At 37.1% G+C, this 14,967-nt stretch overlaps 1 protein-coding gene across 2 annotated transcripts in view; it reads right to left on the reverse strand.

Annotated features, from left to right (window-relative positions):
- Positions 1 to 14,967, reverse strand: part of CD163L1 (CD163 molecule like 1) — an 83,203-nt gene that overhangs the window by 39,220 nt on the left and 29,016 nt on the right. For both annotated transcript variants that reach the window (XR_006690381.2, XM_005570013.4), the window contains exons 6-8: positions 12,624 to 12,944; positions 7,043 to 7,363; positions 4,837 to 5,157 (exon numbers count right to left, since the gene is read on the reverse strand). Coding sequence is in view for 1 of the 2 variants with exons in the window: in XM_005570013.4 (XP_005570070.4) it covers positions 4,837 to 5,157; positions 7,043 to 7,363; positions 12,624 to 12,944 (963 nt within the window). In the remaining variant the exon portion in view is untranslated. The remainder of the gene's footprint in view (positions 1 to 4,836; positions 5,158 to 7,042; positions 7,364 to 12,623; positions 12,945 to 14,967) is intronic.

Here is a 14,967-nt window from a genome sequence, read left to right on the forward strand (position 1 = left end):
ACTGCAAAGATGGGGAGGAACCAGAGCAGCAAAGTAGAGAATTCTAAAAACCAGAGTGCCTCTCCTCCAAAGGATCGCAGCTCCCCACCAGCAACGGAACAAAGCTGGACAGAGAATGGATTTGATGAGCTGACAGAAGTAGGCTTCAGAAGGTCTGTAATAACAAACTTCTTCGAGCTAAAGGGGCATGTTCTAACCCATGGCAAGGAAGCTTAAAAACCTTGAAAAAAGGTTAGACGAATGGCTAACTAGAATAAACAGTGTAGAGAAGACCTTAAATGACCTGATGGAGCTGAAAACCATGGCACGAGAACTTTGTGATGCATGCACAAGCTTCAATAGCCAATTCAATCAAGTGGAAGAAAGGATATCAGTGATTAAAGACTTGAACAAAGACTCAAGAGCCATCAGTGTGCTGAATTAAGGAGACCCATCACCTTCAGAGACACACATAGGCTTAAAATAAAGGAGTGGAGGAAGATCTAACAAGCAAATGGAATGCAAAACAACAACAACAACAACAAAAAACCCAGGGTTGCAAACCTAGTCTCTGATAAAACAGACTTTACACCAACAAAGATCAAAAGAGACAAAGAAGGCCATTACATAATGGTAAAGGGATCAATTCAACAAGAAGAGCTAACTATCCTAAATATATATGCACAAAATACAGGAGCACCCAGATTCATAAAACAAGTCCTTAGAGACCTACCAAGAGATTTAGACTCCCACACAATATTAATGGGAGACTTTAACACCCCACTGTCAATATTAGACAGATCAACGAGACAGAAAGTTAACAAGGATATCCACGACTTGAACTCAGCTCTACACCAAGAAGACCTAATAGACATCTACAGAACTTTCCACAGCAAATCAACAGAGTATACATTCTTCTCAGCATCAGATCACACTTATTCTAAAATTGACCAAATAATTGGAAGTAAAGCACTCCTCAGCAAATGTAAAAGAACAGAAATCACAACCAACAGTCTCTCAGACCACAGCTCAATCAAATTAGAACTGAGGATTAAGAAACTCACACAAACCCACACAACTACATGGAAACTGAACAACATTCTCCCGAATGATTACTGGGTAAATAACAAAATGAAGGCAAAAATAAAGATGTTCTTTCAAACCAATGAGAAAAAAGACACAATATACCAGAATCTCTGGGACACATTTAAAGCAGTGTGCAGAGGGAAATTTATAGCACTAAATGCCCACAAGAGAAAGCAGGAAAGATCTAAAATCAACACCCTAATATCACGGTTAAAAGAACTAGAGAAGCAAGAGCAAACAAATTCAAAAGCTAGCAGAAGAAACAACCAAGATTAGAGCAGAACTGAAGGAGATAGAGACACAAAAAACCCTTAAAAAAATCAATGAATCCAGAAGTTGGTTTTTCAAAAAGATCAACAAAGTTGATAGACCGTTAGCAAAACTAATAAAGAAGAGAGAAGAATCAAATAGATGCGATAGAAAATGACAAAGGGAATATCACCACCAATCCCACAGAAATACAAACTACCATCAGAGAATACTATAAATACCTCTATGCAAATAAAATAGAAAATCCAGAAGAAATGGATAAATTCCTGGACACATACACCCTCCCAAGACTTAAACCAGGAAGAAGTTGAATCTCTGAATAAACCAATAACCGGCTCTGAAATTGAGGCAATAATTAATAGCCTACCAACCAAAAAAAAAAATCCAAGAGACAGATTCACAGCCGAATTCTACCAGAGGTAAAAAGAGGGGCTGGTACCATTCCTTCTGAAACTAATCTAATCAATAGAAAAAGAAGGAATCCTCCCTAACTCATTTTATGCAGCCAACATCATCCTGATACCAAAGCCTGGCAGAGACATAACAAAAAAAAGAGAATTTTAAACCAATATCCCTGATGAACATCGACGCGAAAACCTTCAATAAAATACCGGCAAACCGAATCCAGTAGCACAACAAAAAGTCTGTCCACCACGATCAAGTTGGCTTCATCCCTGGGATGCAAGGCTGGTTCAACATACTCAATTCAATAAACGTAATCCACATAAACAGAACCAATGACAAAAACCACATGATTATCTCAATAGATGCAGAAAAGGCCTTTGGCAAAATTCAACACTGCTTCATGCTAAAAACTCTCAATAAACTAGGTAATGATGGAACACATCTCAAAATAATAAGAGCTATTTATGACAAACCCATAGCCAATATCATACTGAATGGGCAAAAGCTGGAAGCATCCCCTTTGAAAACCAGCACAAGACAAGGATGCTCTCTCTCACCACTCCTATTCAACATAGTATTGGAAGTTCTGGCCAGGGCAATCAGGCAAGAGAAAGAAATAAAGGGTATTCAATTAGGAAAAGAGGAAGTCAAATTGTCCCTGTTTGCAGATGACATGATTGTATATTTAGAAAACCCCATCATCTCAGCCCAAAATCTCCTTAAACTGATAAGCAACTTCAGCAAAGTCTCAGGATACAAAATCAATGTTCAAAAACCGCAAGCATTCCTATACACAAATAACAGAAAAACAGAGACCTAAATCATGAGGGAACTCCCATTGACAATTGCTACAAAGAGAATATAATACCTACGAATCCAACTTACAAGGGATGTGAAGGACTTCTTCAAGGAGAACGATAAACCACTGCTTAATGAAATAAAAGAGGACACAAACAAATGGAAGAACATTCCATGTTCATGGATTGGAAGAATCAATATCGTGAAAATGGCCATACTGCCCAAGGTAATTTATGGATTCAATGCCTTCCCCATTAAGCTACCAATGACTTTCTTCACAGAATTGGAAAAAACTACTTTAAAGTTCATATGGAACAACAACAACAACAACAAAAAACCCACATAGCCAAGACAATCCTAAGCAAAAAGAACAAAGCTGGAGGCATCATGCTACCTGACTTCAAACTATACTACAAGGCTACATTAACCAAAACAGCATGGCACTGGTGCCAAAGCAGATATATAGACCAATGGAACAGAACAGAGGCCTCAGAAATACCACCACACATCTACAACCATCTGATCTTTAACAAACCTGACAAAAACAAGAAATGGGGAAAGGATTCCCTATTTAATAAATGATGCTAGGAAAACTGGCTAGCCATATGTAGAAAGCTGAAACTGGATCCCTTCCTTACACCTCATACAAAAATTAATTGACTTAAAGACTTAAATGTTAGACATAAAACCATAAAAACCCTAGAAGAAAACCTAGGCAATACCATTCAGGACATAGGCATGGGCAAGGACTTCATGACTAAAACACCAAAAGCAATGGCAACAAAAGCCAAAATTGACAAATGGGATCTAATTAAACTAAATAGCTTCTGCACAGCAAAAGAAACTATCATCAGAGTAAACAGGCAACCTACAGAATGGGAGAAAATTTTTGCAATCTAACCATCTGACAAAGGGCTAATATCCAGAATCTACAAAGAACTTAAAGAAATTTATAAGAAAAAAACAGCCCCATCAAAAAGTGGGCAAAGGATATGGACAGACACTTCTCAAAAGAAGACATCTATGCAGCCAACAGACACATGAAAAAATGCTCATCATCACTGGTCGTCCAAGAAATGCAAATCAAAACCAGAATGAGATACCATCTCACGCCAGTTAGAATGGCAGTCATTAAAAAGTCAGGAAACAGATGCTGGAGAGGATGTGGAGAAATAGGAATGCTTTTACACTGTTGGTGGGAGTGTAAATTAGTTCAACTATTGTGGAAGACAGTGCGGCCTAAAACCAGAAATGCCATTTGACCCAGTAATCCCTTTACTGGGCATATACCCAAAGGATTATAAATCATTCTACTATAGACACATACACATGTAGGTTTATTGTAGCACTGTTCAGAATAGCAAAAGCTTGGAACCAACCCAAATGCCCATCAATGATAGACTGGATAAAGAAAATGTGGCACATATACACCATGGAATACTATGCACTCATAAAAAAGGATGAGTTCACATCCTTTGTAGGGACATGGATGCAGCTGGAAACCATCATTCTGAGCAAACTGTCACAAGGACAGAAAACAAAACACCGCATGTTCTCACTCATAGGTGGGAATTGAACAATAAGAACACTTGGACACAGGGTGGGGAACATCACCCACTGGGACCTGTTGGTCAGTTGGGGACTGGGGGAGGGATAGCATTAGGAGAAATACCTAATGTAAATGATGGGTTGATGGGTGCAGCAAACCAACAAGGCACACGTATACCTATGTAACAAACCTGCACGTTGTGCACGTGTACCCTAGAACTTAAAGTATAATAATAAAAAAATTATATAATCCATAAGACCAGACCTCTGGATGAAGTATTTTTGTTCTAATGCTGTTGGGATGGATTGACCTTACATAAATAAGCCTTTCAGGTAACAATGAGTATTTGAGTAATCTTGGGTACCAATTTTTGAGAAATTGGGTGATTCAACATAAGGGTTTATTTATTTAAATAAATAACTGAATTCTCATTATTTTTTCCTGAACTGATTTGACTATGGATAACATCTTTTTGTAGAATTGTATTGACTAGTGGTTTGATGAAACTAACTTTGGGAAAATTTGGATAGATATTAGAAAATTAGGTTTCATTTCTTGAGAAAACAGGTTTGATCCCATAGAAAGATATTAAAAATGAATGAGAATATGAGGTATGGTTAGCTCTAAAAAAAGTGAGAAATGAGTACTCAGTCATAAATGTACTGATTAAGAAAAAAGAAGGTATGTAGAAGGTATGTTAGAGAACCCAGGCAGTTTCTTTTAAGGAAGCCCTGGTTTGGGTATCTTACCAGAACAGATCACTCCAACATCTTCACCATGACTGCAGTCATTATTTCCCCACCCACTGTTCCTGCATGACCAGAGATCTGACTCATCTCCATCACAGGAAACGTCATCGAGCCAAATTTTTCCATATCCTGTAGAAGTGTTTCCCAGACCCATGCCAATGATAGAAGTTGGGCAGTCCAGCTGGCTACACACCACAGTCGCAGCAATACTGTTCCAGCCATCATCACACACTGTGCCCCACTGTTCTTGAAAGTACACCTCCAGTCTTCCCGAGCAGCGGTTGCTGCCACCCGCCAGCCTCAGGCCCCATGTTGCATTACCTGCACCAAGAACAATGAAGCAAGTAGTTAATGGGTGTGATGGTTTATTTTATATGTCAACTTGGCTGGGCTATGATACTCAGTTATTTGGTCAAACACCAGTCAAACAGACAGTGCTGTGAAGGTATTTTTTCAGATGTGATTAACCTTTAAATCAGCAGACTTTGAGTATAGCCAATTATCCTCCATAATGTGGGTGGGCCTCATCCAATCAGTTGAAGACCTTAAGAGAAAAGACTGAAGTCCCCCAAGAAAGAAGGAATTCTACTTCCACACTTTCTTGAGATTCAAGACTGCAACATCAGCTCTTCTCTGCAGTCTGCTGGCCTCCTCTTCAGATTTTGGACTTACAAGTCCCCACAATTGCTTATAAAATTGATGAACCAAGTCCTTAAAATAAATCTCTGTCTTTCTGTCTCCTTCCCTCTCTCTACATACATACATATGCACGCGTGCGCACACACACACACGCGCGTGCACACACACACACGCACACACACACAGAGAAGAAAGGCTCACATTCCATTGGTTTTGTTTTCCTGGAGAACCCTGAATAATGCAGATTTTGGTACTAATAGTGGTTCTAGAGGAACAAAATCTTAAGGATGAGTTTTATGAATTGATGCTATAATTCATAAATTGATTCTGGAATTGGTTCTCTAACCTGACAAAAATTTAATGACATGAATGATTCTATATCCAGTAGTAAAGAGGGCACTGAAATCCATGGCATGATGTGGCAATAGATATATACAAAATCTCATCATTAGATATTCCTAATCAAATACTCATAGGAGGTAAAGTTCTGAATGAACATGTATTTGTTAACCTGGGACATTTCTGTCAAACTTACAAGTATAATGAGATTGGCTGGCTACTCCCCATTGCACTGGACAAAGTGGGGAAAGAAAAGAATGAACTTAGAGATTCAAATTCCCACCTGAACCTGCAAGTTTTTATGTCTTCCTGGAAAGAAACTCATGTCTCTTATAGCCACAGAACTGAGATTACTGAAAACCTTCACCTGGTAAGGTACTGAATTCTCAACCTCACAAGATGTCTACTGTCTAAGTGAGGGATTTAATTGGGATGGAACGGAATTCTGAACATTGGGATGGGGTAATATGGGGAGATCTGATAAGGTTGGGAACATTGAAACCCTAAATTCTACGGTTTCTCCTTTAACAGTAGAGACAACCATCCACCTCTGTATGAGAATATTAATTCTACTTTGCTTGAAGAAATTGAATCTCTCCTGAGATAACTGCCTTGAAAGGCACTCCTGATTCTCCTCAGCACCCATTCCATCAGCCCTCTTTACATCTAGACTCAAGTCCCAGCAAGCTCCAAAACATGAGGTACAAAGTGTCTAATGTGGAAGTGCACACAAACAACCATGATTTTTCCAATTTACACAGACAGGTATCAGAATATATGTGAGAATGAATATTAAGGATCTGAGATAATGCTGGAAGGAACATAAAGTTGGATCAGGGTGAATTTACTGATATGAGCCCTAAGCAGAGATTCTAGATTTAATGATGCAGCTAAGGGTTAGAAAGGCTCTAATAGTTTGTTGGACTGGTTGGGTGAAACATGTACCCAAAGGTGGCCTACTCTTAATGAAGTTGAAAGGCCAGACTGCTTCTGTATTTGGTAGGGGAAGGGATCAAAAGGGTCATGGTCAGGGTTGTCTACTAATTTCTTACTTTACCTGTATAAGCGGAAGAGTTCCAGGTAAAGTGAACTGAAGTCTAACTTAAAGACAAGAGTCATGACCCCTCAATCAATTCCCAGATGTGAGCCAGTTTGTAGACCCAGAAGCCCCTCCTATGAGGAATACTATTTCTCTTGTCAGGAAATAATAAACAAGAACAAGTCTTACCTGAGCAGGTTACAATCACATCCTCTCTGTGTACACAATTATGCTTTCCCCATCCATTATGTTTACAGTCCCAGATATCTGACTCATTTCCAATGCAAGAAACATCATCCAGCCAAATAGGTCCTGATGCTTCTTTAAAATAGGTTATACCAAACATACGGATAGGCTTTCCACATCCCAGTCGTTTACACACAACAGCTGCATTCCTCGTACTCCATCTGTCATGACACACAGTCCCCCACTGTCCTTGGTATTTCACCTCCAATCTCCCATAACAGGGGCTATCAGCCCCGGCAAGTCTTAGGTCCAGATCTGCCTTATCTGCAAGCAAGACAAAACCACATATTTGAGATCAAATGAGAGGGTCTTTTCAGAAGACTGAAAAGACTCTCTAAATTCACCACTATAAGGCTTTGCCTAATAGGTGACATATTAGGCATACTTTTGGATGAAAAGTTTGGTTTTCTTTCTTTTGACAATTTTTTATTCAATTTTTGGAGAGAATGTGTCTCTAAAGCATGAAACAGCAAAAGCAAATTTACCGAAGTAAAGCCTGGGGAATGTTATAAAGCCTCCAAGAATGATGGGTTTGGATAAGATGAGCAACGTGGAAGCATGCAGAGAAGTTCTTTGAGGTATGGATACAATTCAGGAGATAACTCTGGCAGGTTTCTGCAGTGGAGTCCAGCATCAGCACCAAAGTTCATTCCCTCATAGTCTTCATTTTAGTTTGCCTGCCATGTTTTATAAGATAAAGGGAGGCATATGTACATGAAACTGCCCTTTCATAAAATAAATTCCTTTTTAATTCTTAATTTTTCCAGTGTTCAGAGCACTTGATAAATTTTGAGAAAATCCTTGCTTCCTTCCTCCCTGCCTCCTTTCTTTTCTTCTTTCTTTTTTTCTTTTTCTCTTTCTTTCTTTTCTTTCTTTCTTTCCTTTCTTTCTTTCTCTTCCTTTCTTCCTCTTTCTTCTTTCTTCCTTTTTCTGTCTTTCATTCTCTCTCTTCAGTTCTTTCTTCTTTCTTCCTTTCTTCTTTCCTTCTTTCTTTTTCTCTCTCTCCTCTTTCTCCTCTCTTTCTCTCTCTCTTTTTCTTTCTTCTCTCTCTTCTTTCATTCTCTCTCCTTTCTCTCTCTTTCTCTTTCTTTCTTTCTGACTTTGTTTCTCTTTTCTTTCCGTCCTTGCTCCCCTCCCCCTCCCTCCTCCTCCTCTTTCTTTCTCTCTTTCTTTCTCTTTTTCTTTCTTTCTTTCTTTCTTTTCTTTCTTCTTTCTTCTTTTTCTTCTTTCTTTCTTTTTCTTCTTTCTTTCTTCTTTCTTTTTTCTTCCTTTCTTCCTTCCTTTCTTCCTCTCTTTCTCTCTCTCTTTCTTTCCAGGGCCTCGCTCTGTCACCCAGGCTAGAGTGCTGTGGCACAATCTTGGCTCACTACAACCTCTGCCTTCAGGGTTTAATCCTCCCACCTCAGCCTCCCAAGTAGCTGGGATTACATGCGCACACCACCACAGCCAGCTATTTTTTGTGTTTTAGTAGAGACAGGGTTTCACCATATTGCCCAGGCTGGTCTAGAACTCCTGACCTCCTTTCGGCCTCCCAAAGTGCCAGGGTTACAGGCATGAGCCACCGTGCCCAGCCGAGAAATATTTTGCTATGCAGGTACTACTGTGATATAGGAAAGGTATAATATTTTATAATGGGTCACTTTAAAAATTCTAAAAGCCTTCCAATTTCCTTACTTGCTATCCAGTACAACAACTCTTCCATGTGTCTATAATAATCTTACATTCTATTCAACCTAGTATGTGTGTGTGTGTATTTTAAAACATAATATTTAATAATTGCATAGGATACAATCATATGGAGATATAGAGATTCTGTAAGTTATTTAATCAAGACACAATTCTTGGTTACTTATGTTATGATTAATTTTTCATTTTCACAAATTACGCTGCCATGGACATCCTTACACATAAAGTTTTGAGTATGTCACCAAGTACTTCCATGATATAATGGAAACCAATGTATTCAGTGTAGGTTAAATGTATGGGTGTATGAACAGATATATGATGTATGTATATATAATATATATCATTTCCAGATATACTAAATAAAAATTCATAGAAACAAAGCAAAGAAAAAATTTAAATTCCTGATGCAAATAAATATACAAATGAAGTAGTGTACCCTATTCTAATATAGGGTAACTGGATAGTATAATGATATAATTTCTGCACAAATCAAACCAATTTATATTTATATGGTATTTTAAGAGACTGGGCTTTTCTACATTGCCCAGGATGGAGTGGAGTGGCTATGTACAGGTGCAAGCATAGCACCTTACAGTCTCTATCTCCTGGGCTCAAGTGATATTCCTGCCTCAGCCTCCTGAGTTGCTGGGACAACAGGCATGTGCCACCATGCCCAACCAATTCATAGGTTTAATATTACCTTAAAAACAATTCTAATTTTAATCCATATTTAGAAGAATAAGAAGAAAAAAGTCGCAAGGAATTTTATGAAAAATAAGAATACTTAGGGAATATATATCTCAGTACATATTAGCCTATAGAAAGCTACGATAGTTAAATGTGTTAAAGTTAGTTAAAGTAGTTAAAGTAAAATGTGATGGTTCTAGAAATAGAAGAGGGGGACTATGTATTTTATAAAGGGACTCTGTAAAATACACAGAGTTCTTACACATTATGAAGACAAAGATCTCACACAACTGAAAAATGGCCAAAGAACCAGAAATGCTAACACATGAACAAATACAAATAAGTTGCTAATAAAGAATTGGGAAAAAGCTCTCATTTGTTATGAAGGAAGTAAGATTTTTGAGCATTGACTTTGGAGCTAAAACAGTCCATATTTGAACTCCAGCTTCACTACTGCCCTGATAGCTGAGTGACCTGGGTGAGTTACTTTCTCTCAGTATCTCTATTTCCTCACTGTAAAATAGAAATTAGAATAGTAACCCCCTTCCTGGGATTCCATGAGGATTCCACGAACCCATATATGTAAACTAATAGAACACTGCCTGGAACACTATAAATATTCAATAACTGTTCATTAATATTATTATATTTTTAAAATCAGATTAACAGTTATTCTAAAATATGAAAACATTCAGTGTTAATATGATACAGTGGAATAATAGGGAACTGAAATCGAATAGAAGAAAAAAACACAATTTATAGACAATAATTTGTTAATATATATCCAAGACTTAAAAAAAAGATGCATATGGTTTTACATGACAATTTCATTTTTAAGTATTTGGCAAATTACATAATCAAGTGTGAAAAATTTATTTCTCAGTATATCAAATAAAAGCGTATTTTTAACAATAAAAATTTGAAAACCTTTTAACTTAACATGATGAGATAGTTAAATAAATTATAGTACATTTATGCAATATAGTAAGTAGCCTTTAACATTAAGATAGATTAGTAATGGCCATGTGGAATATGTCTGTGGTATATTGTTCAGCACAAAGGGTACACACACACACACGATCCAGAAATATAAACAACAACAACAAAAAAACAAAAGAATGAATGGCAGCGTTGCATGTGGATTTAAAAAATTCTTTTAATTTTTTTGTATTTTGACCTTTTCACTGGGTTTATAATTTGAAAAAGTAGTTTCCAAAAAGCAAAAGCAATTTTTATAATGTTTTATATCAATCTATGAGAAAGAGAAAACTAAAATAAAATTGATGTGTACAAAAGAATTGATAGTTAACTTTGCCTACCAAATTAATCACATTAAATGTGAACAGAATAGATAGATAAATAGATTCATAAACCAAACTCCACTCTGCAATTTCTGGATACCATTATATATTATACTAATCTGACATTCTTGAATATAAGGTGTATGTAAGTGTACATTCAAGAATGTCAGGTTAGTATAATATTAATAGTGAAAAATTATCAACAGCCTAAACACCAAGAAAAGAGCTCAGGTTAAATTTACTGTACTCATATGATAGAATAACATAAAGTTTTTTAATTTTAATTTTTAAGAAATTAGTTTTGGCCAGGCGTGGTGGTTCAAGCCTGTAATCCCAGCACTTTGGGAGGCCGAGACGGGTGGATCACGAGGTCAGGAGATCGAGACCATCCTGGCTAATACGGTGAAACCCCGTTTCTACTAAAAAATACAAAAAACTAGCTGGGCGAGGTGGCGGGCGCCTGTAGTCCCAGCTACTTGGGAGGCTGAGGCAGGAGTAATGGTGTGAACCCGGGAGGCGGAGCTTGCAGTGCGCTGAGATCCGGCCACTGCACTCCAGCCCGGGCACAGAGCAAGACTCAGTCTCAAAAAAAAAAAAAAAAAAGAAATTAGTTTAAGGGTGTGGGAAAATGCAAATGTTATAGCAAGTGAGAGACAAGATACAAAATAAGGAGTTGCATTATCTATATTTCTATCCTTCCATCCACATACAAGGTATGTGTGTGTGTTTCATTTACAAGAACATCATTCTTCATTTATCCTATATCTATCATCTATCAGGCTTTTAGGATATCAATAAATAACAGGACTATCTAGGTATACTCTCATGTAAATAGCATCATTGGAAATGGTTATGTAGGCTCACAATACTCCCCTGACACCTGTGCCCCTCCCACTTAGGACTCTCTAGAAATTCCTTTTTTTTCCCTTCATAAAGTGCCACAGAGAATAATGATGACTGGATTTTATTTATTTATTTCATTTTTTTTTTTACAAGATGAGATCTGACTCTGTTGCCCCAGCTGGAGTGCAGTGACCCAATCATGGCTCACTGCAGCCTTGAATTTCTGGGATCAAGCAATCCTCCTGCCTTAGCCTACTGAGTAGCTAGGACCACTGGCATGTGCCACCACACCCAGATAATTTTTAAATTTTTTGCAGAGGGAGTCTTGCTATATTACCCAAGTTGATTGTGAATCTTGGCCTCAAGTGATCTTCCTGTGTTACAGGTATGAGCCGCTGCACCTAGCTTTGTTTTTTAAATATCTAACCTGTTTTTTCTGTTTAGAAGGTCTTGGAAATGTTTTATACTTAAAATAATTCATAAGTATTATACACACAGATTTTCTTTGTTTTCAATTCTACTAATGATATTCTAGATTCTTACAGAATTACACATCATATCAACATATGCATATAAATATATCTATATCAGCTATTTGGATTTGTATATATTCCTAATTCTCTATAATAAGCCTTAATTTATAATCAGAAATAAACAATGTATATTATTAAATGAAAAACTTAAAAAGCAGCAGAAAAACTGTTAAGAAAACTGTAAACTAGTAAAACTCATTAGTTTAATATGAAGAGAGTTTTCCCAGTTATTTTAGAGATACAGATTATACTCACGCAGTGGTACCAGCTGTGTCTGATTTCAGGAGAGACTGCTAGTGAGGAGAAACTTTTTACAATGTGCATTTGAAAAGGTATTTGTGCTGCTTAAGAGTACTTTGCGGTTTTTTTAAGGACCAAAAAACCTTTTTATCAAGCTACTAAGTGCTTCTAACCTCCCAACAAATTATTTCTAAAAATTCAAATGTGCACTCTCTCATGATCTTTGAACCTTACCAGAACAAATTACTCCAGCATCTGATCTTCGGAAGCATGTTCGCTTTGCTTTTCCATCATATATGCAGTCCCAGAGAGATGACTCATTCCCAGTGCAAGATATGCTGTTTATCCAAATGTCTCTAGCTTCATTACTAGGTTTAGCACGACGACTGCCAAAGACACTAAACGGACATCCTAGCTGCTTACAAACCACAAGAGCTTGTTCATTCTTCCAGTTCTGGTCACATATTGTCCACCACTGTTCATGGATTCTCACCTCTACTCTCCCTGAACAATTGTCACTTCCATCTGCTAGTCGCAGTTCCAAATCTGCTCCATCTAGGATGAAGTCACAGAGAAACGTCTGAATTGGATTTGGGACAATATCATCAGCATCCCTCTCCTCCAACCTCCCCATGTGAAGATTAGATGTATCCTTCACATACTGAGAAAAGTAAAGACTGGAAATGCATTTTGTTTCAAAATTTCAACAAGAAGACTTCAATGCTAAAGTACTTGTCGGTCTTTATGACAACAATCTTCTTTTAAATATGAACATTGAAATTAGAATCCTAAGAACCTTGCTTTAGCCTTGCTAAAATTTAAGAAACTAAACATTACAATAAAAAGCCTTAGAATCCTATATGCCATTAATTACATTAATTTTCAAAATATTAGAGTGATTATTTTTAACACCATAAAATAAAATAAAGTGTTGGGAAATACTTGCCTTTCAGTAACTTCAGAAAGAAAAGGGACAAAAAGAATGTGCAATTAGGAAAAAATCTCTCTTGGATTTAAATAGAAACATGTTCTTTCTCATACTGGTTTCTATGAAGAAGCAAGCCTTTGCTTATTAAACATATTTGCCGTAGGAAATGAAATTTGTTCAGTGGTAATTTTTGAAGGAACTGTGTGTTTTCGCTCTGTCAGCATGTACATCACGTGACTTCTTTGTGTCCCTGTGACTCTGCTTTTTCATGCATACAAATAAATATATTAAATAACCCCAAGAAAGTAAAAATGTGGAGAATTTTTCTTGAAATAATTGAGGAAAGAAGATATAATTTCTATGCCTCATCTCCTCCCATTATTCAAGCTTTTCATACATCATTACAAAGTGTAATTTGCTATCTAGTGAGAAATCTGGTTCACATTGAATAGGTTAGTCTCGGGAGATTTGGAGGTTTATTTTCCTATAAATAATGTGGGTCATAATGATGATAATAATTATGCCTAAACCTATGGAGAACTTCTTGGTTGCCTGGCACATTTTAGGTATTTTCCCTGTACTATTTTATTTAATGCTGTTATCCTAGTCATGATATAAGAAATCTGCAACTTGGAGATTGATTTATACAGGGTCACATAATTATCAAGTGACAGATTTTAAACTGTGAAACTGTGAACTGTTTTTGTTTGGTGAAAAAAAAAATCCTTTGACTACAGGGCTGCAGAGAAGGCCAATGTATCTAACTACCCATTTTCCTGTGGGTTGGCCACATACACATCTATTTTCAGTGTTGGGATTGTTTTCCCACCTTGTTTTCACATCTGCATCATTCTTCCTGGCCCTTCCTTACTCTTCCAGAGGCACATCGTTCTGGAAGTTCCGGAGTTTGAATAGCAACTGGTCTTACAGTTAGGGATGTTATATAAAGTCAGAAGCACACTGTTATGAATTCACTTCATTGTAAGAAAATGTATCAAAATGATTAAAATTCTCTCTCTCTTCCTGTTTCCTCCCCCTCTCCTCTCATCTCTCTCATCTTCTCATGTCTCCCTCTTTTCTCTACCTCCCTTTTATGTGGAGGAAAATTTTTTCTTGTAAAATGATGGATTGATCACATATACTGTGGGAAACTCTTTTGAATGGTGAAAGTGGTCGTTCCCCAGATAAAACTTGCAAGCAAACTAGTATAAACAGAAAGAAAAGGATTAAAAGATGTTCTGAATATATTATCCTTCCCAAAAGTCCTATGAGGATGGCATAAATCCTGTGGCTAAGGTACAGCTAAACCCATAAACCTCTGTCTACATATGTTTTTCTATGTATATCGTTCCCTGCTGCATACTCTAGACTTAAGCAAAACTCTTCTTAAAAGAGGCGACCTGATCTCAAATTCTATAGGAAATAAGATTAAGGCATCCTGTGTAAGGCTGGTAGAATAAGGTCAGTAATAATTTACTAAAGAAGCCTCTTCCATCAAGACAAACTGACTCTCAGAGGAAAATACTTGGCTTTACATCTAGGGAGTCTCCTTTCATAAGAATATTAGAAGGTGTGGATTTAATCTTATTAAGACAGTGAACACGTTTAATTACATCTTTGAACATAAAATACTACTGTGAGAGAAATATG

Source organism: Macaca fascicularis, chromosome 11 (genome assembly GCF_037993035.2).
Source record: "Macaca fascicularis isolate 582-1 chromosome 11, T2T-MFA8v1.1".
Classification (NCBI taxonomy): Eukaryota; Metazoa; Chordata; class Mammalia; order Primates; family Cercopithecidae; genus Macaca; species Macaca fascicularis.